General features: G+C 47.3%; 1 protein-coding gene across 1 annotated transcript; it reads left to right on the top strand.

Moving 5' to 3' along the window:
- The first annotated feature begins 15 nt into the window (after nucleotides 1-15).
- On the top strand, nucleotides 16-22787 carry LOC132468276 (protein crumbs homolog 2-like). The gene is made up of 14 exons (XM_060066002.1): nucleotides 16-377; nucleotides 4274-4894; nucleotides 6192-6387; nucleotides 6867-7006; nucleotides 8010-8195; nucleotides 8418-8531; nucleotides 12537-13511; nucleotides 13722-14269; nucleotides 14466-14631; nucleotides 14942-15809; nucleotides 18709-18825; nucleotides 19446-19572; nucleotides 20167-20445; nucleotides 20527-22787. Exons 1-13 carry the CDS (start codon nucleotides 320-322, stop codon nucleotides 20386-20388), a joined length of 4338 nt encoding a protein of 1445 aa, XP_059921985.1. The 5' UTR covers nucleotides 16-319; the 3' UTR covers nucleotides 20389-20445; nucleotides 20527-22787.
- Nucleotides 22788-22823: the final 36 nt, after the last annotated feature.

Below are 22823 nucleotides of genomic sequence, written 5' to 3' on the forward strand. Positions count from 1 at the left end.
TCCGGCTCCAGTAGAGTCCGTTTCCAGTGTTTCTCCTCCTCCTCCTGCTCCGCTTGGGGTTGATTTACTTCAGCCTGACTTACTCTCCAGGGTAACGGGCACACCCACACTATTCCACACACACTCTCAACACACACACACACACACACACACCCAAACAGACGTTCAAGTCACGCAGAAACCCACAGGCAGGAGCTCTTTGTGGCACCAGGAGAAGGAGGAGCTGTGTGTTACAGTGGTGAGAGTGCTGTTAGTGAGGAGTGATGATGGACAGGGGGACGGCTGGCTGGACTACAGATCTCTGAGGACCTTGAAGACCATGGAGTTAAGACGGAATCGGTCCCAGCGGACCGGTGTGCTGCTGTGGGTGCTGCTGGGTAAGAGCGTCAGCACCCTGCGTGTGTGTGTGGAAGTGTTTGTGTCTGAGTGTGTGTGGCAAAGTGTGTGTAAATGTGCAAGAGTGAATGAGGCATGATGTTTATATGAACCACCACCTGTTTACATGTGCATGTGTGTGTGTGTTCTTTTGTGTGTGTGTGTGTGTGTGTGTGTGTGTGTGTGTGTGTGTGTGTGTGTGTGTGTGTGTGAGTGTATGTGTGCTTGCTTGCGTGCACTTGGGTGTGTGTAAACTATTTTTCAAGTTAACTACGATTTTTTGGGGTTAATTTGAAAGGTTGTAAAAGTGTTAAGAGAAGAGATCAATAAACAAATGAACAGCAGTTTCAGTGAGCTGGTTCGGTAACTTCTACCAAACCAGCTCACTATTATTTTAACTAGATACAGGGAGCTAGAATCTCTAACCCCCTATCTCTAGATAGAATGACTAGAGATACAGAGTTCTATCCAGAGATAGGGAGCTAGGGCTGCTAGTGTGGTAATTAGCCTGTGTGGATGCCCGTCCTTAGCAGTGGGGGTTTGAGGGTCCCTGTGTGTGTGTGTGTGTGTGTGTGTGTGTGTGTGTGTGTGTGTGTGTGTGTGTGTGTGTGTGTGTGTGTGTGTGTGTGTGTGTGTGTGTGTGTGTGTGTGTGTGTGTGTTTGAGAGAGGGATCCTGACCTATATTTTTCCCGTGCCATTCATCTGTGGGAAGCAGTTGAACCTTGTTTAAGCCGCGGCCGACTGCAGGGGCTGGTGGGTGGGTCGCAGGCATGGGGGGCATTGTTGGCCATTACCATAGCAACACTCGGTCCGACTGAGCTGCGTCTGTATTTTTTTGTGCAGCGTCTGAATGGTAGGAGGGGAGGGTAGGCCTTTTCAAGGGGCATAGCGTGCGACAACAATAAGACAGACTTAAGGCAGTGTTTTTTATTAAAAACAACTCTGAAGTTCAGAGACTCTCTGACACTACTTTTTAATTGTGTTTATTGTGTCAATGAAACAATTTTTATTGGGTCAATGGAACATGTTTTAATGTGTCAATGAATCAAGTTATTGAGTAAATGGAAGATGTTTTACTGTGTTAACTGAACATTGTTGAACCAGTTTTAATGTGTAAATACTGCGAGTTGTAATGAGTTTGAACTGGTTTGGATGGAACAATAGAAGGAGACATGATGACTTTAAAGCAGTTCATCGTGCAGTGCTTTAGACTTAACCATGCCCCATCTCCAGGGACAAAGGAATGCACATCTTGGACTCTAAGTGTACAAGCGTGACTCATGGGGGTGATGGTGGCGGGAGGGGGGTTGGCAGGGGGGGGGGGGTTGTGCATTTTTTGGGTCCAGCCCCGGGTAACCACCTGCGGTGAATCATGCGAGGGACAAAGATCAGCCTTGGAGCCTTGGCAGCAGACCCTGGGTGTTCTGTGTGTCGGGACATCAGTGGTGTGGTGTGGAGACGAGAGCGTTTAATCCTATAAACATTAGTATGTTGACAGACCCCCGCTGTAATATTCTGGGCCGGGACCCAAATGCGGACACAAACTCAAGAGGAGAGCCATATTGAATAAAGGAAATGGCACGGTAAAAACTAAACAAAAAACAACCGATCAAAAACAAGCTAAACTGATAATGGAGAGTTAACTAGATAAGCAAATTGACTAAAAACACTTGAAAACTAGAACTCACTGGTAAGATAACAACCTAAGAAACACAAAAGATCTTTTAGCTTTGACGACAGACAATTTGACAAAGTCAGAGTAAACTTAAATATATGAGGGAAAACACAGGTGGACACAACAAACGAGTTAACACAACAAAATAGTTAACACAACAAAGTTATTTAACAGACAATTCAGGGAAACAAGACTAAGGGGAGATGGAGGACATCTGTGGAGCCATTGTGTCGGAGGGGATGGTACGTGATTGGTTAGGTGCCATGACTAAACAACGCCATAGACAACGCGTTGCATTTTTCATACACACTCATTGAGACACTCTGATAATCGGAGAATATCCTCTTCCAAGCGAGGAGGCTGCTGCTGTTGTTAATTACTCTAGATAAGATAGTTGTTTACATTTAGAGAAGATAAGCTAGGACAACTTTAGCTATCTCGGGAGGGAAATTCAGGTGGCACAGCAGTGCAGCAGTGCTGCAAACAGAAGAAGACGACAAAATCAAATGCGAATAACCTTTCTCTATAGGCCTACAAATATGACCCATTAGCCATACGATATGGCAGGTAGCAGAAATGTCAAACACCAGATCAGTCTTTTTTAATCCAGCCCTTAAAGTACGGAGAAGAGAAATATGTCAAATAATGTGTTGTTCAAGTGCAAGCATTAAGTGGCAAGCATTAAGTGGCATTTTAATAAAATATGCAAACTTCATTGGGACCTTATGATGGCTATCCCGACCCCTAAGATCGTTAACCAGGTAGAATTTCCCTGGTTAACGACAGGGAAAGTTAAACAATACCAATATTCCCTGCTCTGCATTTTCTCCAGCAGTTGGCGAATGAGATCATTACGATACCTCAGAGTTGCTCTGGGTTACCCCACAACTCATTCTGCAGCCGTAAAACAATAAATAACTATAGATCCTAACAGGTTCTGTTCTTTTGTAGTAGAATCCTAACAGACTGTTTCTATCTGGTTCTGCTGTTCTGTTTATATCAGACTGGTACCTCCTGGTACAAGCAATGACATCATCGTGGGCCGACCCTGTATATATGAGCATTTGACCTGTGTGTGTCAGGATGTGTGAGTGTGTTCGTCTTTGTGGATGTGTGTGTGTGTGTGTGTGTGTGTGTGTGTGTGTGTGTGTGTGTGTGTGTGTGTGTGTGTGTGTGTGTGTGTGTGTGTGTGTGTGTGTGTGTGTGTGTGTGTGTGTGTGTTTTTGTGTAAGGTTAATATCAGTTCTCTGGAATGTGTGAGTTCAGAGCATGGATCATGGTCTTATCTGCTGGACTCCCACTTAAGAAGGCAGGAAGAGGAGGAGGAGGAGGTTGGGGGGAGATGGGGGTGAAGTGAGGGGTGAGGTGAGGGGTGAGGCGAGGGAGGGAGTTGGGTTCCCCAAAAAGGGGAACAGTGTGTGTGTTTGTGTGTTTTAGGTTAACAAATAAAGCGCGCGAGAGATTGAGTGCACTTTGGAGACAGAAAAAAATTGGGGAGAGAACTTGTTTGAGAGAAAGAGAGATGCCAACAGAAAGTGTGTGGGAGAGACAAAAAGAGAAAGTAGATTAATGAGAAAGAGACAGAGAGGGTGAGGGAGAGAGACAGGAGGAAAGGAGAATAGGAGAGGAGTGAACAGGTTGAAAGGAGAGGACAGAAGGACAGGAGAGGAGGAGAGGACCACAACTTATTAAACTTTGTTCTGATGTGTGACAGTGTGCTATGAGATGGATGACCATAGTAGGTAGCTGTATCATTTATGATTCGATGGAACAGTTCATGTTTATCTGTATGTGTGTGTGCCTGTACGATATGCCCAGGCTGACCTCTGACCCCTAATAAGTGGACTTTGGTCGTCACACAATCTGCTTAGCCTGTAAATACACTTTTCATTCATGAACTAAAAGTTAAGCTGTTATCACAAGCTATCACTGTTAAGAAATACGATGAAATACGACTTTGTTAAAGACGTATTTCATCCCAGAGCATGTTTACTGTTTACATGTCATACACTAGACCTGACACTTTATAAAATGGTCTGCTTTTCAAAACCAAACATGCCAATAGGTCCGGAAGGAAGAGATCTTAATGTTCTGGACACATTGAAGACACACAGTTGTTGTGTCAACAGACAAAACAGTTGTTCCTGGCTGTCTCCCTGAGCTACATTTGGACAGTGCAGGTAAACATATGAATCTGGATTGTTTTGTTGCCTTTCCTCCAGGTCTGCTGTGCGAGCAGACTGAGCAGCTCTGTGAGTCCACATCCTGCCATGAGGACCAGAACTGCGTTGTGCTGCAGAGTGAAGCGGTGATGTCCAGGCTACAAAAAGACCACCTCTGTCTCTGCCCCTCCACCCCCGACAAGCCCCTTATCTACATGGGGGCCGCCTGCGACCAGCTGCTGGAACCCTGCCTTCTGGCTCCCTGCGAAGACTGTGGCGGGACGGCCGGGACCCGGGACTACACCTGTGCCTGCCCCCTGGGTGGGGGGGGTGAGAACTGCAGCACGCTGCAGGAAGTAGCACGCTGCTCCAACGAGACGTGCCAGAACGGCGGTGCCTGCCTGGAGGGCGACGTGGACAGCCCACCTTGCCTCTGTCCCCCGGGGTATAGTGGAGACTTCTGCCAGGAGAAGGTGGACGAGTGTGTGTCTGTGCCGTGCCGTAACGGGGCCATCTGTTTGGTTGGCAAGGGGTCGTACAATTGCTTCTGTGTCCCGGGTTTCCAGGGCTCTCACTGCGAGCTGGACATCAACGAGTGTGCCTCGGTCCCGTGCATCAACGGCGGCTCCTGTCTGGACGAGGTGGACCACTACCGCTGTGAGTGCTCTGTGGGATTCAAAGGTAGGCTCAACCTAACTTGTTTACTATTCACTACTCTATTGGTAGACTGTTGACATCTGGGAATCAAACCCACAACGTTTGGGCTGGAAGTCAAAAGCCATCGCAGATGACTGATCAGAGGTACAGACCAACGGTACAGACCAGATAACTGACCAGAGGTACAGACCAGAGATACAGACCAGAGATACCGACCAGAGATACAGACCAGAGATACAGACCCAGAGGGCCGGACCAGATAACTGACCTGAGGTACAGACCAAATACAAACTAGAGGTAAAGACCAGAAATACAGACCAGAGGTACAGACCAGATAACTCACCAGAGGTACAGACCCAGAGGTACAGAGCCAGGGTTGGTTATCCTGTCTAGACGAGAGGATCACGGTTCTGCCCAGAGGGAAGGCTGCTGTAATGAAAGTGGAGGCCAGCTTACTGGGGGTACCTGCGCTGCGCTGTGGAGAGCACAAAGCGCCGGAGGACATTCTGCGCTGCAAACTGCCGTCTACAGGGGAGACTTGTAACAGCAACCATCAAACTGACAAGACAACAAGCTCACAATCAGACAATCAAACAAACATATGAATCTGAACTCTTGGCCTCCGCGACAATAAGCGGTTAATCCCCCATCTGCCAATCACGGCTCACCGTCTGCCAAGGAATTAATTCCTCATTAACAGACAATCAAAAAGACAAAGATACAGGCGGACAAGCAAACATCTGAACATCAAAGGCTAGTTTTCTGACACTATAAAAAAGACAAATCGGTAAAGTGGAGAGAATTATTCTGTTTATTTAGATGAACAGAATAGAATAGAGCTCTAGACTGAAGCTACTTCCTCAATACTGCCTTCTACAGCTGGACCAGCCCATCTCAGCTCAGAGACAGTGGTGATGGAACCCTGTCCTCACTCTGCTTTAAACCTCCCTACCCCCTGATGCTTATTTCTAATTATCTAATTACATTTTAGGGTAAGGTATTTTGTCTTTTTCAACTTGTGTATTAGTATGTTTGTATTAATACTGAAATCGTAATGTTCCTCTTTTTGTTTCCAGACAACAGACTACCGATGTAATCTAGCATGTCTGCTTACTCTGACATGTTTACTTCTGGTCTCTCTATCAACGTGATCTATCCCTATTTAAATAAACAAATAAATAAAAACCTGGAATGGTCACTTACTGCTATTGTTTTTATGCATTTTTTTATATTTTTGTTTATAAAAGCTCTATATTAATAAAATATAACAATATTATGTTATATTAAAATTATTATTACACTGAGTTGTGTGTGTCCTCAGGGATGGACTGTGAGGAGGAGGTGGATGAGTGTGAGGTGCGGCCGTGCCTCAATGGCGCCACCTGCAGGGACCATGTGGGCCGCTACTCCTGCGACTGTGTGGCGGGGTTCCAGGGACATGACTGCCAGGTGAACACGGACGAGTGTGAGAGCGGCCCCTGCCTCAACCAAGGAGCCTGCATCGACCAGGTCAACAGGTACACACACGACACAAACACACACAAACACTAAAACAAGGAACCTGCATTGACCTCGTCAACAGGTACACTCACACACACAAAAAACGCACACTTATGCACACACAAACGCATGCACACAATCATAAATCAAACAATGATTTCCTGTTTACAAAATAATTAATACTATTGATCTTGACAAGAACAAGAAATTTGTTAGCAATAAAAATAATAGATACATTTATAGAAAGAGTATCACACAACATTTGATTACAAGAAAGCTGTGTGTTTTTAATGTAAAGACTTGACATACCTTTCCTCATATATGTGATAACCAGATCCACCAGACAAAGGGCTTTTCTCACACACTTCTGTAATCTTGTTTGTGGGGACTGTGGTGGTCCCCATGCTTCTCTTACACGCTTCTGTCCTGTGGTTTGTGGGGAACGTGGTTGTCCCCATGCTTCTCTTACACTCTTGTGTCTGTGGGGACTCTAAAGCTTCCAGTGTGACTGTGTGGGGACCGGCTTCACGGGGAATCACTGTGAAGACGACATCCCAGAATGTGCTTCCAACCCGTGTCAAAATGGCGCTCACTGTCAGGAGGGCGTCAGGCAGTACAGCTGCCTTTGCTATCCAGGTACCAACACATGCACGCATGCACACACACGGGCACACACACACACACACACACACACACACACACACACACACACACACACACACACACACACACACACACACACACACACACACACACACACACACACACACACACACACACACACACACACAACACACACACACACAGACAAACACATACACAAAGACACACACACGCACACACACACGCACACACACACACACACACACACACACACACACACACACACACACACACACACAGACAAACACATACACAAAGACACACACACACGCACACGCACACGCACACACACACACACACACACACACACACACACACACACACACACACACACACACACACATACATGCAAACAAATGCACACCTTATTCTGAATTATCTGATTAACACCTAATTCTTATTCCGGCCAATCAGAATCAAGTATTCAACAATGATGTGGCAATAAACGTTTAAAGTTTAAAGGGGACCTATTATGCTTTTTCGACTTTTATGACCTATAAACGTTGTTAGAATGATTGATAGTCATGTTTAACCATACTAAAGTGTCAAATAATGATGTACATGCATTTCGACGTATTCCATACTGACAGTCTGGGGTGGCTGTGCAGAGCGCTAAACACTCGGACAACGTTTGTGATTCACTTGTTCACATTTCCTGGAAATCTGCCCGCGAGCGCTTCAAGGAAGGTAACCAATCACAACGGAGTGGGGTTGGCAGGAGGGGGGCGAGGGGGCGGAGAAGGACGAAACCGAGCGTTGACAGAGAAGGCTGAAAGCGCCCAGATGAGAGGACGAGTTTCCCGAAAATCTACATAATTTTTTGTGTATGGTTAAACATGACTATCAATCATTATAACAACGTTTATAGGTCATAAAAGTCGAAAAGCATAATAGGTCCCCTTTAAAAATACTCCTCAACATGCAAGTCCTTCTGACTGTAACCCACCCTGCGGACGGGTGCGTTTGTTTTGTGAAGGCTATGAAGGCGAGCACTGCCAGGTGGATGTGGATGAGTGTTCCCTGGAGCCGTGCCACCACGGGGGCGAGTGTTTCCAGCGCTCTCTGTTGGAGAACTACCAGCGCCTGGCCCAGCTGCAGGGGGAGGAGTTCAGCTACGCCCAGGCAGCCGGGTTCATCTGCCAATGCAAGCCAGGATACACCGGTACACAAAACTAACGCACCGTGCACCACAGTAAGGTTAACCTGTGTTTGTTTGTGTGTGTGCGTGCGGGCACATGCGTGTGTAAAGCTGTACATAGCACCTAATTAAAGCTATCGGGTTTTTCCACATGTTCATTAGAGCTTTTGTTATGTTTATAACAGTCTTAAGAGTGAACTAAACATGGGAACCTTAACCCTGTTCCTTATGGCCCCTCCCCCCCAGGAGAGGACTGCTCCGTGGATGTAGACGAGTGTGTGTCTGCTCCCTGTCAGAACGCCGGCCACTGCATGGACCTCGTCAACGCTTATCAGTGTGTGTGTCAAGGAGGCTTCACAGGTAGGCCAATACAGGCACACACACACACACAAACCCAAGTGCACAAAAATACACTCGCATGCACACGCGCACGTGTACACGGGCACACGCACGCACGCGCACACACACACACACACACACACACACACACACACACACACACACACACACACACACACACACACACACACACACACACACACACACACACACAAACCCACACGCTCACAAATACTCACGAACATGTGCGTGTATGTAGGTGTGTATGTATGTCTGTATGGTTGGTTACTGGTTAGGGAGACATTTTTCTTATTGCCATAATGTTAAACATTATTTATTACACTGCTCTTCTCAATGCTGTGGAACGCTCCGTTCACTTGCATGGGCCTTGCCGAATTCCAGCGGTGAATTATTTTTCAACAATTGACGTTGCTAAGTATATAATGACCCAACCCAGTCGCCAAGAAAAAACGTTGACGGTGTACGTTTCCATGAACACTGGAGACGTACTATTACAACGTAAAAACAGCGTGTTATACCTACAGTATCCACGCGTGCCGCTGTGGAGGCGGGTTTCGAGGTTTGGGTTTCACGGCTTTCGCGGCAAATTGTGGACACGATTGTTTAGGGGGGGGGGGGAGGTCAGGCCCCCAGGATAGGCATATACTTCCGCAATCCAACCGTGCTCAGAGGCCAAGCCTGGTATTGCAGCTGTTTAAGCTGGCTGTGGACGGGGGTCCGTCATTTCATGCGGCCCAGAAGTAGATATCGCCGTCCACTCCAATACAAGTGGGGAAGAGGATTGTGTCTCCGCAAAAAATGTCTGGATATCAACCAAAGGCTCATAATTACCTTCATGCCATGTCCTAAAAAAATTTAAGTTTTTTCATTTCAAAACGCCACCTCAAGCGTTTTATTAGCCGTTATCTCGCTGGTGTGCTGCTGAATTTTTTTACGACAAATCACTTTACGACAAATCACATGATCCTACTGAGTGATTTTTTTGCCTCTGATCCCCGACTTTGGTATCAATCCGTAAGTAGTCCGGTAACTTATTAACCCAAGAGTATTCGGTTGCTAAACGTCAACGTCTTTGGCGGACTATTTCTCTGCTGATCAACACTACGAATGGTAATTGTAAAAAGACACACCGTGCAAAGTTATTTTTACATTTTGGCAAGTAGCCGTGTAATAAGCGGGATAATGTATGAAATGTCGCTGGTCATTATCGAAAATAAGCTCCTTCAGGGCGATTGTCAGTGTGTGATAATCGGTGTCCAACTGCGCTGTCTGGGCTTATTTTCCCGATAATGAACGGCGTTCTATACATTATCCCTTGCATATGATGACAGGATTAATGATTAATATTTTAATGGTGATTAATTTAATACATTTATTGATTTAATCTTGCGAAATTTCATTTTTTTTATTATTGATAAATACCACATTTTGTTTACAATAAATCTCACTTTTCAAAATGACCAGATACAAATATTACGAGTGACAAAGAATTTGTAACTTAATGAAAAAACATTTAAAACTATAACAGTAAAAGCAGTTGAAAAACATATGAATCTGAACTCTTGGCCTCCGCTACAATAAGCAGTTAATCCCCCACCTGCCAATCACGGCTCACCGTCTGCCAAGGAATTAATTCCTCATTAGCAGAGATTACTCAGCGCCTCGTCCAACAGGTGGTATGGGGGTTGGGGCCACCTGACCTCACGGCGTCCAATCAGGACTTGAGAAGACAAACTCCGCCCTCTCTCTCTGAGGAGATGGTCTCAGGAAGAACCCAGAAGGTAGAGTAGAGTCCATGATGGTCAGCTCAATAAACAAACACAGAGAGAGAGAGAGAGAGAGAGAGAGAGAGAGAGAGAGAGAGAGAGAGAGAGAGAGAGAGAGAGAGAGAGAGAGAGAGAGAGAGAGAGAGAGAGAGAGAGAGAGAGAGAGAGAGAGAGGATTTAATAAATTATTTTAATCAAGAAACTACTTAAGGAAGATAAAACTAAATGAATAAATGACAGAAAATATTAAATGATAAAATTGAAAGATAGTAGTCCACACTACTCGTCAGTCCATCGGTGGCTTCTGTAGTGAGCCACTACGGGACGCGCTGTAGCATCAGTCAGGGTGGGGTGGAGGTGGGAGGTGGAGTGGTAGGAGGGGGGAAGGAGCATTCCTTGTCCTCAGAGCTGAAGGGCCAGCTGGAGGTCTAGAGGATTACCACTCTGTCTGTCTGGAGGGAAGACAGGAGTCGGGAGGAGGAGGAGGAGGAGGAGGAGGAGGAGGAGGAGGGATGAGAGACACAGGGTTAGACCATGAAAGGAATGACAGAGGAAGGGAGTGAGAGATGTAGGCGAGGGGAGGAGCAGAGTGAGGGAGGAGCAGAGTAAAGAGAATGAGGGCGGGAAGAGTGATCGAAGGGAGGGTTGGAAGATAGGAGGAATGAGAGGGGGGGGAAGAGGAAGGAATTAGGGCGGTGGGGGGGGGGCATGGCGCAAAGGTGGGCAGTGCTTCAATCACTCATGTCTGATGAAGGAAAGGAGAGAGAGAGAGGGAGAGAGAGAGAGAGAGAGAGAGAGAGAGAGAGAGAGAGAGAGAGAGAGAGAGAGAGAGAGAGAGAGAGAGAGAGAGAGAGAGAGATGTGGCAGAAGTGAGTGTGAGGGAAGAGAGAGAGAGAGAGGGGAACAGAAAGAGGTAGGGGAGAGGACCTGGAGGGTCATAGGAGTGGTGAGGTTCTGCCAGTCTTGGGTCGCGGGGTCACCTCTGTCTCCCAGGGTGTGTTGGAGGTATGGGGTGTGCTCTGCTCTCACTGCTGCTCTTTTCTCTGATCCGCCAGCAGCACCTCCCAGGTACCGTAGCTCTCTGACTCATCCCGACAAAGTATTACTCTACAATGACTAAGAAAGCATTTGAACATAATGTTGAGATTGTTCTATAACTACAGTATGTCCATATTGTAAAACAATGTGAGTGCGTGTTGTTGGGTTGAGAAACGCTTTAAAGTTAAGAGATGATAATGATAGAGCGAGAGAGCGAGAAAAAGAGAGTTAGAGTGTGTTTTAGGGTCTAGGCTGTAGGGTTTAGAAGGGTATAAAGTGGAGGTTGTAGATGGGATGAGATGGAGTATTGTGTGTTTTTTAGGGTGTTGCAATCAAGGTATAGGAGACAGGTTGTGTATTTCCGGTATAGGACTCAGGCAATAGGTTATGGGAGATAGGGTATAGGGTATATGAGACATGTCGTAGGGTGCCTGTTAGTGTTAAGGAGACAGGGAATAGGAGATAGGGTATAGGGTATAGGAGGCAAGTTGTCAGATGTATGTTAGGGTTTAGGAGACAGGGTATAGGGTATAGGAGACAGGCTTCAGGCTGTTGTGAGGACGATGGTAATGAAGGTTGACTGCTGCTGCCACGGCTGGGCGTAGAAAGCCACTTGATGAGGCAACCGTGTGACTCTGAGGAGGAGCTTAACCTGTCCTCACGACACACTCTGATACCCCACCCTGCCAGGGAGACTGCAGCTCTGATGGGCTGTAAATCAACAGCAATTGTCCACAGTTGTTTCCTCTCCACCAAAATAATAACAAGGGGAATGTTCATCAATCTGTGTTTAATGACATCTGGTGTGGCCTAACAGAGCACTAATGCCTCTGTAACTGGATTTATTTGTAGCTTGATTTGTTTAGTTACTGATGGTAGAGTTGTATCAGCATGATGCTTCCTGCTGCTTCTGCTGCTGTATTCCAGTGTTGTCACATCATCCTCAGTGTGTGTTCTAGTTTGTAGTCACATCTTCCTCAGTGTGTTCCAGTGTGTTGTGACATCATCCTCATTGTGTGTTCTAGTTTGTAGTCACATCTTCCTCAGTGTGTTCCAGTGTGTTGTAACATCATCCTCATTGTGTGTTCTAGTTTGTAGTCACATCATCCTCATCCTCTTCCTCAGTGTGTGTTCCAGTGTGTACTGACATCATCCTCAGTGTGTTCCGGTCTGTAGTAACCTCATGCTGCTGTCCATCTAGGTGTGCACTGTGAGGTAGACATCAACGAATGCGACAGTGTGCCGTGTAAGAACGGGGCCACGTGCCAGGACGGCATCAACTCCTACAACTGCCGCTGCCCAGAGCCCCCGCCCGGTGGGGACCCCTGGGGCGGCCTCGAATGTGAGGTCACCCTGGTGGGCTGCCGGCAGCATGTGTGCCAACACGGTGCCGGCTGTAAGCCCACACTGGGAGAAGAAGGCCGACACGGCTACATCTGCCTCTGCCCCTTGGGCTGGGCCGGCGACGTCTGCAACACTTCCACCAGCTTCTCCTTCGCCGCGGCGTCCAGCTACGTCCAAATCCAGCTGCCTTCGGACCACGGCCGCATCGGACCGCCAGCTGATCCCGTTGCAAAGAACCATGTCCAGCTGCTGCAAATGCAGCTCCGCTTCCGCACCACGTTGCCCAGCATGGTGCTCCTCTACCGGGGCGACGCCGCCAGCTCCGTCTCCCTGGAGCTGGTGGACGGCCGGCTGCTGGCGGTGGTCCGCTCTGGGGCGGTGCTGCAGGTCATCCACCCTCTGCTGCTGAACGACGGAGACTGGCACCAGGCCAGCGTGACGGTGGACGGCGGGCTGCAGCTGGTGGTCCAAGGGCCGCTCTGCCCGACAGAGGGAGGGTGCGCCGTGGAGCAGGGAGCCCTGAACGACCTCCTCTTCCTCCAGCCCAGCTCATTCCAGCAGCTGTACGTTGGAGGAGGGCTGGAGGAGAACATCCGCCATACGGCGAGTGGGCAGGGCTTTGTGGGCTGCATGGACGACCTCCGTGTGGAAGGGAGACGCCTGATGCCTGAAGACCTGAGCCGGGAGGACAACCACGGCATGGAGCCGGGCTGCAACAAAAAAGACGTTTGCACCAAGGACGCCTGCATGGGCAGAGGGAGGTGTGTGGACATGTGGGTGAGGCCCAGCTGTGACTGCCACCGACCCTACTATGGAGACCGCTGTGAGGAAGGTAGGGGCTCGGCGACACATGCAAGAAAACGCATGGACATGTTCATTGAATTATAATAATAATATGGTTCATCGTTTGTGGTTCTATACCTGGTCTCTTTGAGGCGGAAAATATCGAATATCTACTAGTGCAGTACAGAATGTATGTGACTGCCCAACAGGTTGAGTTGGTGTCTGGTTCCTTTTTAACGCCCTCCCTTCTGGTGCCCAGAGTTCTCCTCGGGGACCTTTGGTCGTGAGCAGACAACCAGCCACGCCTCCTTCGTCATTACGGAGACGCACGGCGACAACTTCACCGTCTCCTTCCTGGTGCGCACCCTCCGGCCGGCTGGGCTGCTGCTGCAGCTGCGGCGCGACGGCCGGCCCTACCTGACGGTGTACCTGAAGGAGGGCGGGGTGGCGCTCTACAGCCCCCACACCACGCTGCTGTCCGAGGCCGGCTTCGTGGCCGACGGCCTCCGGCACCTGGTGAGTCTGGAACTGCGCTACGGTAACGTGGTGTTCCCTCGGGCGGGGAACCACCGCGCCCTGGGTAACGTGAGCCTGCAGGCCGGAGATGTGGCCCTCGTAGGGGGGCCTCTCGCTGGGGACCAGGACACGGCCACCTCCTGGGGGGGGCACTTCAAGGGCTGCCTGCAGGACATGCGTCTGGACCACAAGTATCTGGAGATGGGCTCTGGTCCCCCTTCAGATGAGGTGTACCCCATCGCTGAGGAACAGGACGTATTGGAGGGATGTCACAGTGATGAGACATGCAAGGTGAATGCTTTTATTATTGAGTCATTTAGTGGGAGCCTATATCCAAATAGACTGGAGTTTTCAACTAGATTCCAGCGAAATACACAATGGAAGCCACGTCTGTTATCAACCAATGTTGGTTTTGTGTATTCAATAATGAATCCATACATGGTCTCTCTATTTCCCCCCTCTCTCCCTCTGCGGTTCTCATCCCAAGAGCGAGCCCTGTTTGAACGGAGGGCTGTGTGAAGTGACTTGGAATGACTTCTTCTGCTCTTGTCCGGAGAACTACTCTGGACGTCTGTGCGAGACACGCCTTTGGTGCGTGGAGAAGCCCTGTCCCAGCGGGGGGCGCTGTGTGAACCTGCCCGACGGCTACGAGTGTAAATACATCTCTCTTTTAGTTTAGAACTAGAATATATATTCTACAAGAACATAGCATGAAGCCCAAGATGATGAAGGTAGACACTGGGTGCTTAAACCACGGGATTTGGTCAGAGGAAATCCTGACAATATCTGCGGTTTACTGACCTGTGGGACTAACAATAAAAATATATATATATTGTATAAAAGAATGGTTTGAAAGGTCTCAAAAAGGATTGCATATACGATGATCTTACGGGATTATAAGTGTGACCACTGTGTCGTTGGTCAAGTCGTTGGTCTCATCAACATGTTTCTCTTCTCCCTCAGGTCTGAGCGAAGCGTCCTTCCAGGACAACGCGCTGCTCTACAGCGTCAACCACACACTGGCCGACCCCGTCACCAGCGTCACGGTGCTGCTCCGCACGCGGGAGCGGAACGGCGTGGTGCTGCGTGCCAGCGGCCACGCTGAGGTCTTCTGCCTCGGGCTGCTGGACTCCTACTTGCTGGTCAAGCTGCACACCGCGGCCAGCCACCAGCTCCTGGCCTTCACCAGCGAGACCCCCATCTCAGACGGGGCCTGGCACCACGTCCACCTGGCCATGGCCGACCCGGGCCAGCCCACCTCCACCTGGAGCCTCAGTGTGGACGGGCGGCGGGATGGGGACTGGGCAAGCGGCCGGCGTGTGGGCGGGAACCTCAACTTCCTGAACCACAGCGAGGTGTGGCTGGCGGAGAACTTCACGGGCTGCCTGGGAGAGGTGCGGGTCGGGGGGGTGTACCTGCCTCTGCTGGGGGCGCCGGACCCACCGCAGGCTGCCCGCTTCTCAAGGCGGGCGGGAAACCGTGAGCCGGCTGAGGGTTGCCGCGGTGATCCAGTGTGCGAGTCCCAGCCCTGCCTCCACCAGGGCGTGTGCCAGGACCAGTTCCAACGCTTCAACTGCAGCTGCAGCCCCGGCTGGGAGGGGGAGCTGTGCGGGGAGGAGACCGATGAGTGCACCTCCACGCCCTGCGTTCATGGGACCTGCGTGGACCTGCTGGCCAACTACCGCTGCCAGTGCCACCCGGGATACCTGGGCAAGGACTGCCGGGAGGAAGTAGACAACTGTCTGGAGTTCAGCTGCCAGAACGGAGGCCTCTGCCAGGAACCTACTAGAACCTGCTCCTGTCCTGCAGGGTTCGTGGGCAAACGGTGTCAGTGAGTACTGCTGCAAGGTGCTGGGGGGAGGAGTCGGGTAGGGGGGGGCTTGGTGGACCACATATGTGGTCTTTATGGGTTGGTTTTGGTATATGAAAAATGTGAGCATGTGTGAGTAACAGAGCTAATACCCAGTGTGGTTGGTTGATTTTAACCCTGCGTTCACACCAAAAGATGCAAAAAGTTGACGCGCGGCACGATCCCATTCAAAGTGAATGTAGAGACGCGTTGCCGCGTCAAAATCTGATTTGCAGCGCAGCATGCCCGTGCCCGCTGCCGGGCACGGGCGGCGGGCGCGTTCACGTATTTTGCGGCGCGTCAAATGCTGCTCGAGTTGAAATATTTCAACTTTTCGGCAGCAAACGCGTGATGACAGCCAATCAGCGTTCAACAGCGTTGCCACTGAGGCGTTGCCACTGAGTGACATGCCGTAACAGCCAATCAGTGTTACTCCCTTGGAGTGACCTAGAGTTCACTACCGTTACATTTATTTAGTAACTCTAAAAAACCCACAAATCAGCATTCTGTAGTGTAGTTGTGTTTACAGTTAAACTAAACTATGAGTATGCTAAAGGGCTGGAATAACAACCCCAAACAAAACCCAGTTGAGTGCCAGGCAGCACCAGCCTTCCAGGCTCCGAATGCTCTCATGAACCCATAAACGACGGGCATTCCGACGTCTCTCCCTCTTCCACAACAGGTAAAGACATGCAATGCTCGTAATGTCGGCCATGGTTGTGAATGAATTCAGAAGCACCGCGGGCAAAACTTGCCGTGCCGCGAAACTTCCCGCGCAGCAAAAGTTTTGCGGCGCCGCAAAACTTCGGCGGCAACGCGTTCGGGCAGCAAATGCATCCTTTGGTGTGAACGCAGGGTAAGAAGCTGAGCATCCTGAAAATGTTGCTATTTATGTCACCACAGATTATGCTGTTTATACATCTTTACTCTCTCAATGTTACAAATCAACAGAGTTCATTATGCTCCCAGTTTGTTTCTTAGGCAAACACAAAATATCAATGGAAAACATTCAAATGGAAAATATATAGAAAAACATATGGTATGCACAAAACAACCACATTTTTGCCGTAACATTTTATCAACTAAACAATATTTATTATATATTTATTTTTCATTATATCTATTATTTTTGTAAATTTGTCTATTTTAAATATTAAAACCCACATACCACCCACAGTAGCCCACACACTGGCATGTGTGTTTAGGATCCTCCTGTGTCTTTGCCCTCCTTTACTTTCTACTTTCACACTTAATTAAAAGTGACGGCTAGATTACTATCCCAAGGTTAGAAAAACAATGTGACTGCCCTCCTCTTAACCACTTAGTCTTCGGGCCATTTTTGTAATGACATGCTTGGTCTCTTTGGAAAGCTGAGAACCGTTAGAATTTGATGACATTATAAGAATAACTGTATAATGTACTCTCACAGTGCTGGGAAGACTACAATATTGTTTTTCCTTCCGGCCGGTTACACACAACTCCAAAACCAAGCTGATTGTAGTACCCTGGGTAACTCCATATCCCTTGGAACCCCCCTACTGAGCCCTAGCCCTAGGTCTTGTGATGCTTTGTGTAAAAGCAGATCAACAAAGCATAAAAGATGAAGCCTCCAGCTCCTTTTATGGAATGATATATCCATTCGTTCTGGTCAGGGTCCTTTTGTAGACTCCAAAAAAGACCTTTGGCTACCCAAAATGCATACTGTAAACAAAAGTGAACCCAAACATGTAGAAGCATAGTCTTGGTCTCAAATGAAAGGTTGCCCTCTGGGCTTCCTTGTGAACCATTTAGATAGCATACCAGATGTTCTGATATGTAATGAGACAGGTATAATCACACAAAAATCAAATTTTTAGCTATCCGACTCTGGGGAAGAGCCTGCTAGTTTACGCACACCCCTTGCGCATTTGTTTTCTCAACCACACGTGAGACGTTGTTTGACATGCTGGATATCGTCAGAAAGGTATTTTCATTGGCTATTAGGATATCTAAGGCCCGTCCCCGACCCTTGCTGTCTGCTGGTGTAGCTGTCAATCAAAATATACATGCCCCGTTTTGATATTGATCGCCTCATTGGCTTGTAAGGCTTGTAAACAAGGAAGTATTGGTCTTACAGACATGTGGGAGGGCTCTGTGTCACCGTGAGACCATGGCGAACACAGTGGATTCAATGAATCAGACGACATTAGCGGAATTTATACCCTGAATCGCAGTTTTCTACAAAAAAACATAGTAGCGTTTCGGTATTCTATTTTTCGGCTGCTTTGTATAAGATGGCTTGTGCATATACACAATGTAATTACACTAAAATAATATTGATATTCGGTTTCTGCGGACTCTTATGAACATATCAAGACCCAACATGAAGTATCAACTCATTGCTAAGGATATCCACAACGACGATAAAGTTAGAATGCACCAAGGGAGGAGGAGGGTGAGGGGGGCTATTTTGACCTAAGACACTAGGATATTTTTTATCTATATTCGCTAAACATATTTATTCCACCATATGGTTGACATTGGATGACATTCCTGAGATTCTAAGCTTTCAAACGGTGTATGACATGACTATACCACTCAACTGTATGATGCCGAAAATTGACCCAGCATGTTGGGGGGGAAGGCCTGGTGTAACGAAAACTTGCCCGCCGGCGGGATTTGACGATCATGTAGGAGGACAAATTCCTTCATTAAGTTGGTAAATGAATGTCAAATGTTAAAAGTGTAAGCAGGCATGACAATCTAAATATCTTATGACAAAGCACCTTGATTTAACTGATCTGAAATGCACTGTGTGTGTGTGTGTGTGTGTGTGTGTGTGTGTGTGTGTGTGTGTGTGTGTGTGTGTGTGTGTGTGTGTGTGTGTGTGTGTGTGTAATAGGTGGCGTTTTCCTCCGGTGGCATGTGACGCAAACACTGTGTGTCTCCACGGCGGTATCTGCATGGGAGGCCTGCTGGGGGGGAACTGCACCTGCAGGCCAGGATACACTGGGCCCAGGTAAGAGAACACATTTAGACACATACTGGGATACATACACAGACCAGAGTACATACTAGGGTACATACTAGAGTGCATACTAGGCAACAAACTAGAGTACATGCTAGGGTACTTACTACAGTATATACTAGGGTGCAAAATATACAAGAGTATGTACTCTCTAGTATGTATCATGTGTATGTGTGTATCGCTTACCTGTAAATACCTGTGTGAATCGGCAACCTGTATGTGTTTCGGTTACCTGTACGTACCTGTGTGTATTGGTTACGAATACGTACGTGTGTATATTGGTTAGCTGTATTTACCTGTATGTGTTAGTTACCTGTACATACCTGTGTGTATTAGTTACCTGTACTTACCTGTGTGTACGAGTAATCTGTGTTTATCTGTGAGTATGGGTCACATGTTTATACCTGGGCGTATTAGTTACCTTTGCGTAACTTAGCGTATGGGTCACCTGTCCTTAATTGTGTGTTGAGTTTACCTGTGAATATTGGTGCTATGTCCTCATCTGAGCATGTAATTCCTGATCTGGTGTGGCAGGCTGGCCGGGACCTGGGGGAAACAGGGATTAGTTGTGTGTCAGCAGGAGTTGTGTTAAAGCTCTGTTGATGTTTCAGGTGTGAGGCGGACCTGGACGAATGCCAGTCTGACCCATGTCTGAACGGCGCCACGTGTATGAACAGACTCAACCACTTCCAGTGTGTGTGTGTGCCAGGCTACAGTGGCAGACTATGTGAAAGCAATGTGAGTGAAACAACCATTCCACAGCCTTGGCTGGGTTATGATCACATCACAAATCATGTTGCTTATTTAGGCTATTACTTTATTATACATTTTGAACCATTGTTTTTTTCATTGAAGGAATACTGTTCATTCTCCATGTAATTCATTTTATGGATTGATATAAAGAATTTTGAGCTGCATTGTATGAATTCATGGTTTATAAAATATAATAGGACTACTAAGAGTAGTTTGTCATTTATTGACAGGGAAGTCTATTTCCATCTTCAAACCATCCAGGCTTTACTTCGTGAGACGTGATCTCTCTCTCTCTCTCTCTCTCTCTCTCTCTCTCTCTCTCTCTCTCTCTCTCTCTCTCTCTCTCTCTCTCTCTCTCTCTCTCTCTCTCTCTCTCTCTCTCTCTCTCTCTCTCTCTCTCTCTCTCTCTCTCTCTCTCTCTCTCTCTCTCTCTCTCTCTCTCTCTCTCTCTCTCTCTCTCTCTCTCTCTCTCTCTCTCTCTCTCTCTCTCTCTCTCTCTCTCTCTCTCTCTCTCTCTCTCTGTGTGTGTGTGTGTGTGTGTGTGTGTGTGTGTGTGTGTGTGTGTGTGTGTGTGTGTAGAAGCTGGAGCTGAGTGAGGGTGTCCCATGGCTGGTGGTGGCGGTCCCCCTCACCTCCCTGTGCGTGCTGCTGGCTATCCTGGCCACATTCTTCCTGGTCCTCACTGCCCGTAAGAAGCGTCAGTCAGAGGGCACGTACAGCCCCAGCTCCCAGGAGGTGGCCGGGGCCCGTCTGGAGATGGGCAGCGTGCTCAAGGTGCCCCCAGAGGAGAGGCTCATCTGAGGGCCGGTCTGAGGCTGGTTTCAGGCTAGTCAGGGACTGGTCTGGTCTGGTCTGGTTCTGGTCTACAGCTGGTCTGGTTCTGGTCTTGGTCTGGTCTGATCTTGGTCTGGTCTGGTCTGGTCTTGGTCTGGTCCGGACTGGTCTGGTCTGTTCTTGGTCTGGTCTGGTCTGGTCTTGGTCTACAGCTGATCTGGTCTGGGGCTGGTCTGGTCTAGTCTTGGTCTGGTCTACAGCTGGTCTGGTCTTGGTCTGGAACTCGTCTTTGTCTGGAACTGGTCTGGCCCTGGTAAGGAGCTGGGCTACCTGAGAGGAGGTTTGGTTGGCTGCAGTTTGATGGTCGGCCCCCCCGTCTCCCTCCCACTCACTAGTGCTTTTGACCAGACCAGCAACTCCCAAAACTCTGATGATAGTGCTGTGTGTGAATACATAGAGCTGCTAAGGACAGTTGTGGATCTTCCTAGTGCCGCCGAGCTATGAGGTACAATGGAAGAAAAATATTTATTTTGAAAAAGGACTGACATATCCCTCGATCAAGTCCCTTTACTACAGACATTGCTTGATCTTGCTCCTCTGTGGTTCCGTTTAATTGTGGTCAACAAAGTTACTGGGAAGGTTTTAGAAGGTTAAGACAGAAGTAGGAAGACCCTTAAACTCTGTGAAGTTCTGAGTGGGACGGTGGGATGGTCCAGCTGAGTTTTGATGCATCGATCCACCAAGGATGTGCACTATGTTGGTCAACCACTACACCAACCATTTTTGGTAAATCATCACTGTGTACATATATAGAGAATGTTGTTCTGTTGAGTTCACAATGTGGATATACTGAGGTATTTTAAAGACACTGAATATTTTTTTACTTGTCAAAAAGTTTATGTTTTCTTTTTCTGGAATTCTATGTGTTATTTGTATGGTATGTATATACAAAACTGTTAACTTTGTAGTGAAAGATATCCCCAATGTTCCCAAAGAACGAAGCTGAGAGAGCAGCTCATTGAAACCTCTAAGTAAAGATTTAAGGGAAACTAAATAAGGGAATCAGACTTTATTCCTGAAAGTATTCCATAATCAAGTCTAGGCTTAATATTTTCTTGCAGTAATGAAACAAATGTTGAAGTCAGAATTGTGAATGAATGAGACACCTATGTGTTTATTGTGTGCTTGAAATTCCACGGTAAATAACACAAAATGAATTATACTTTGACGCGATTCCAACTTTGACACTGCTGTCTTCCAAAATAGATCACAGATCAGACCTTTTGCTTGGTCTAATAATAGTATAATTATTTACTATAACAATAACATTTTATGTATACGTAGGTAGCTCCGGAGCTGCTGTACTCACATGAAGTTACTGCAGTCTCCGCTGTCTCTGCCTTCCTGGTGCTGCTGTCAGACCGCCCAAAACCTGGTGCTGTCAACACTGAACTTATTCCTGCTTTTAGAGACGGTGTACACTGTTACTTTGAGCTAGTTTATATACAAAAGGTGGTTAAAAACGAACTAAATTTGACGGAGGCAACTGGGTTCTCACTGTTCTTGTTTTGTACCATAAGAGCCTGTGTGAGAACAGCTAATGTGTGCCTTTCTGTCTGCCTGGCTGTCACATAAGGGAACTGAAATGATATAGTGTGTCCAGTGAACCACTGTGATGATTGTATCTTTTAGAAAATGCAGGAAGAAATTGTATCATTAGTATCCCTGAGAGCCACGCTTACAGTGGTGTAATGTATTAATTAACACTGGGATGAGTGAGTCTTTGGTTATTTAGTATGCATAATTTATATATTTTTACACCTGAAAAGAGTGCACACAAATTGAGTTTATAAGTCTTGTATAATGTAGGTATGTTAAGTAGAACAACAATAATGTTGCTTAAGCTAGCTTCCCTAATTGCTGCTCTTCTAGACAGCTAGCCAATTGTTTCTCTAGCTTGCTAAAACAGCAGTTAGCTAGCTAGCTAGATGAACTGTTCGTTTGCTGACTAGAGCAACGACTAGATAGGTAGCTCAAGCTGTTACATGTCAATGTAAACAAAGCAAATGTGTCTTTTTTTAAAGGTTTTCTTGTGATTTAACTGCTTATTGCCTCTGAGCGTGTAAAAGTTATTTTTCAAACTACCCCAAAATCTAGTTTTTTATTCTGATGTCTCGCAATATTTTTTATACCTAATGCAACTGTTGATTTTATGTTCTTAAAAAACGGGTAGCCCTATCTAGAATTGGAAGGAAACTCCTGAAAACACTGTTCTGAGATGTACACGTTTTAAATGCAACTAGATAGGAATACTGATTGATATATTGATAATGAGGACATAAACCCAAATGTTATGGTCTTAATTATTGTGTTAATTTTTTTATTTCATGCTCCACTGTAAGAGAAATATATAGGATTAAGTATAAGGCATGAGTTTTTTTTGCAAAACTGGTGTTCAATGC

Source organism: Gadus macrocephalus, chromosome 11, assembly GCF_031168955.1.
Source record: "Gadus macrocephalus chromosome 11, ASM3116895v1".
Taxonomy (NCBI): Eukaryota; Metazoa; Chordata; class Actinopteri; order Gadiformes; family Gadidae; genus Gadus; species Gadus macrocephalus.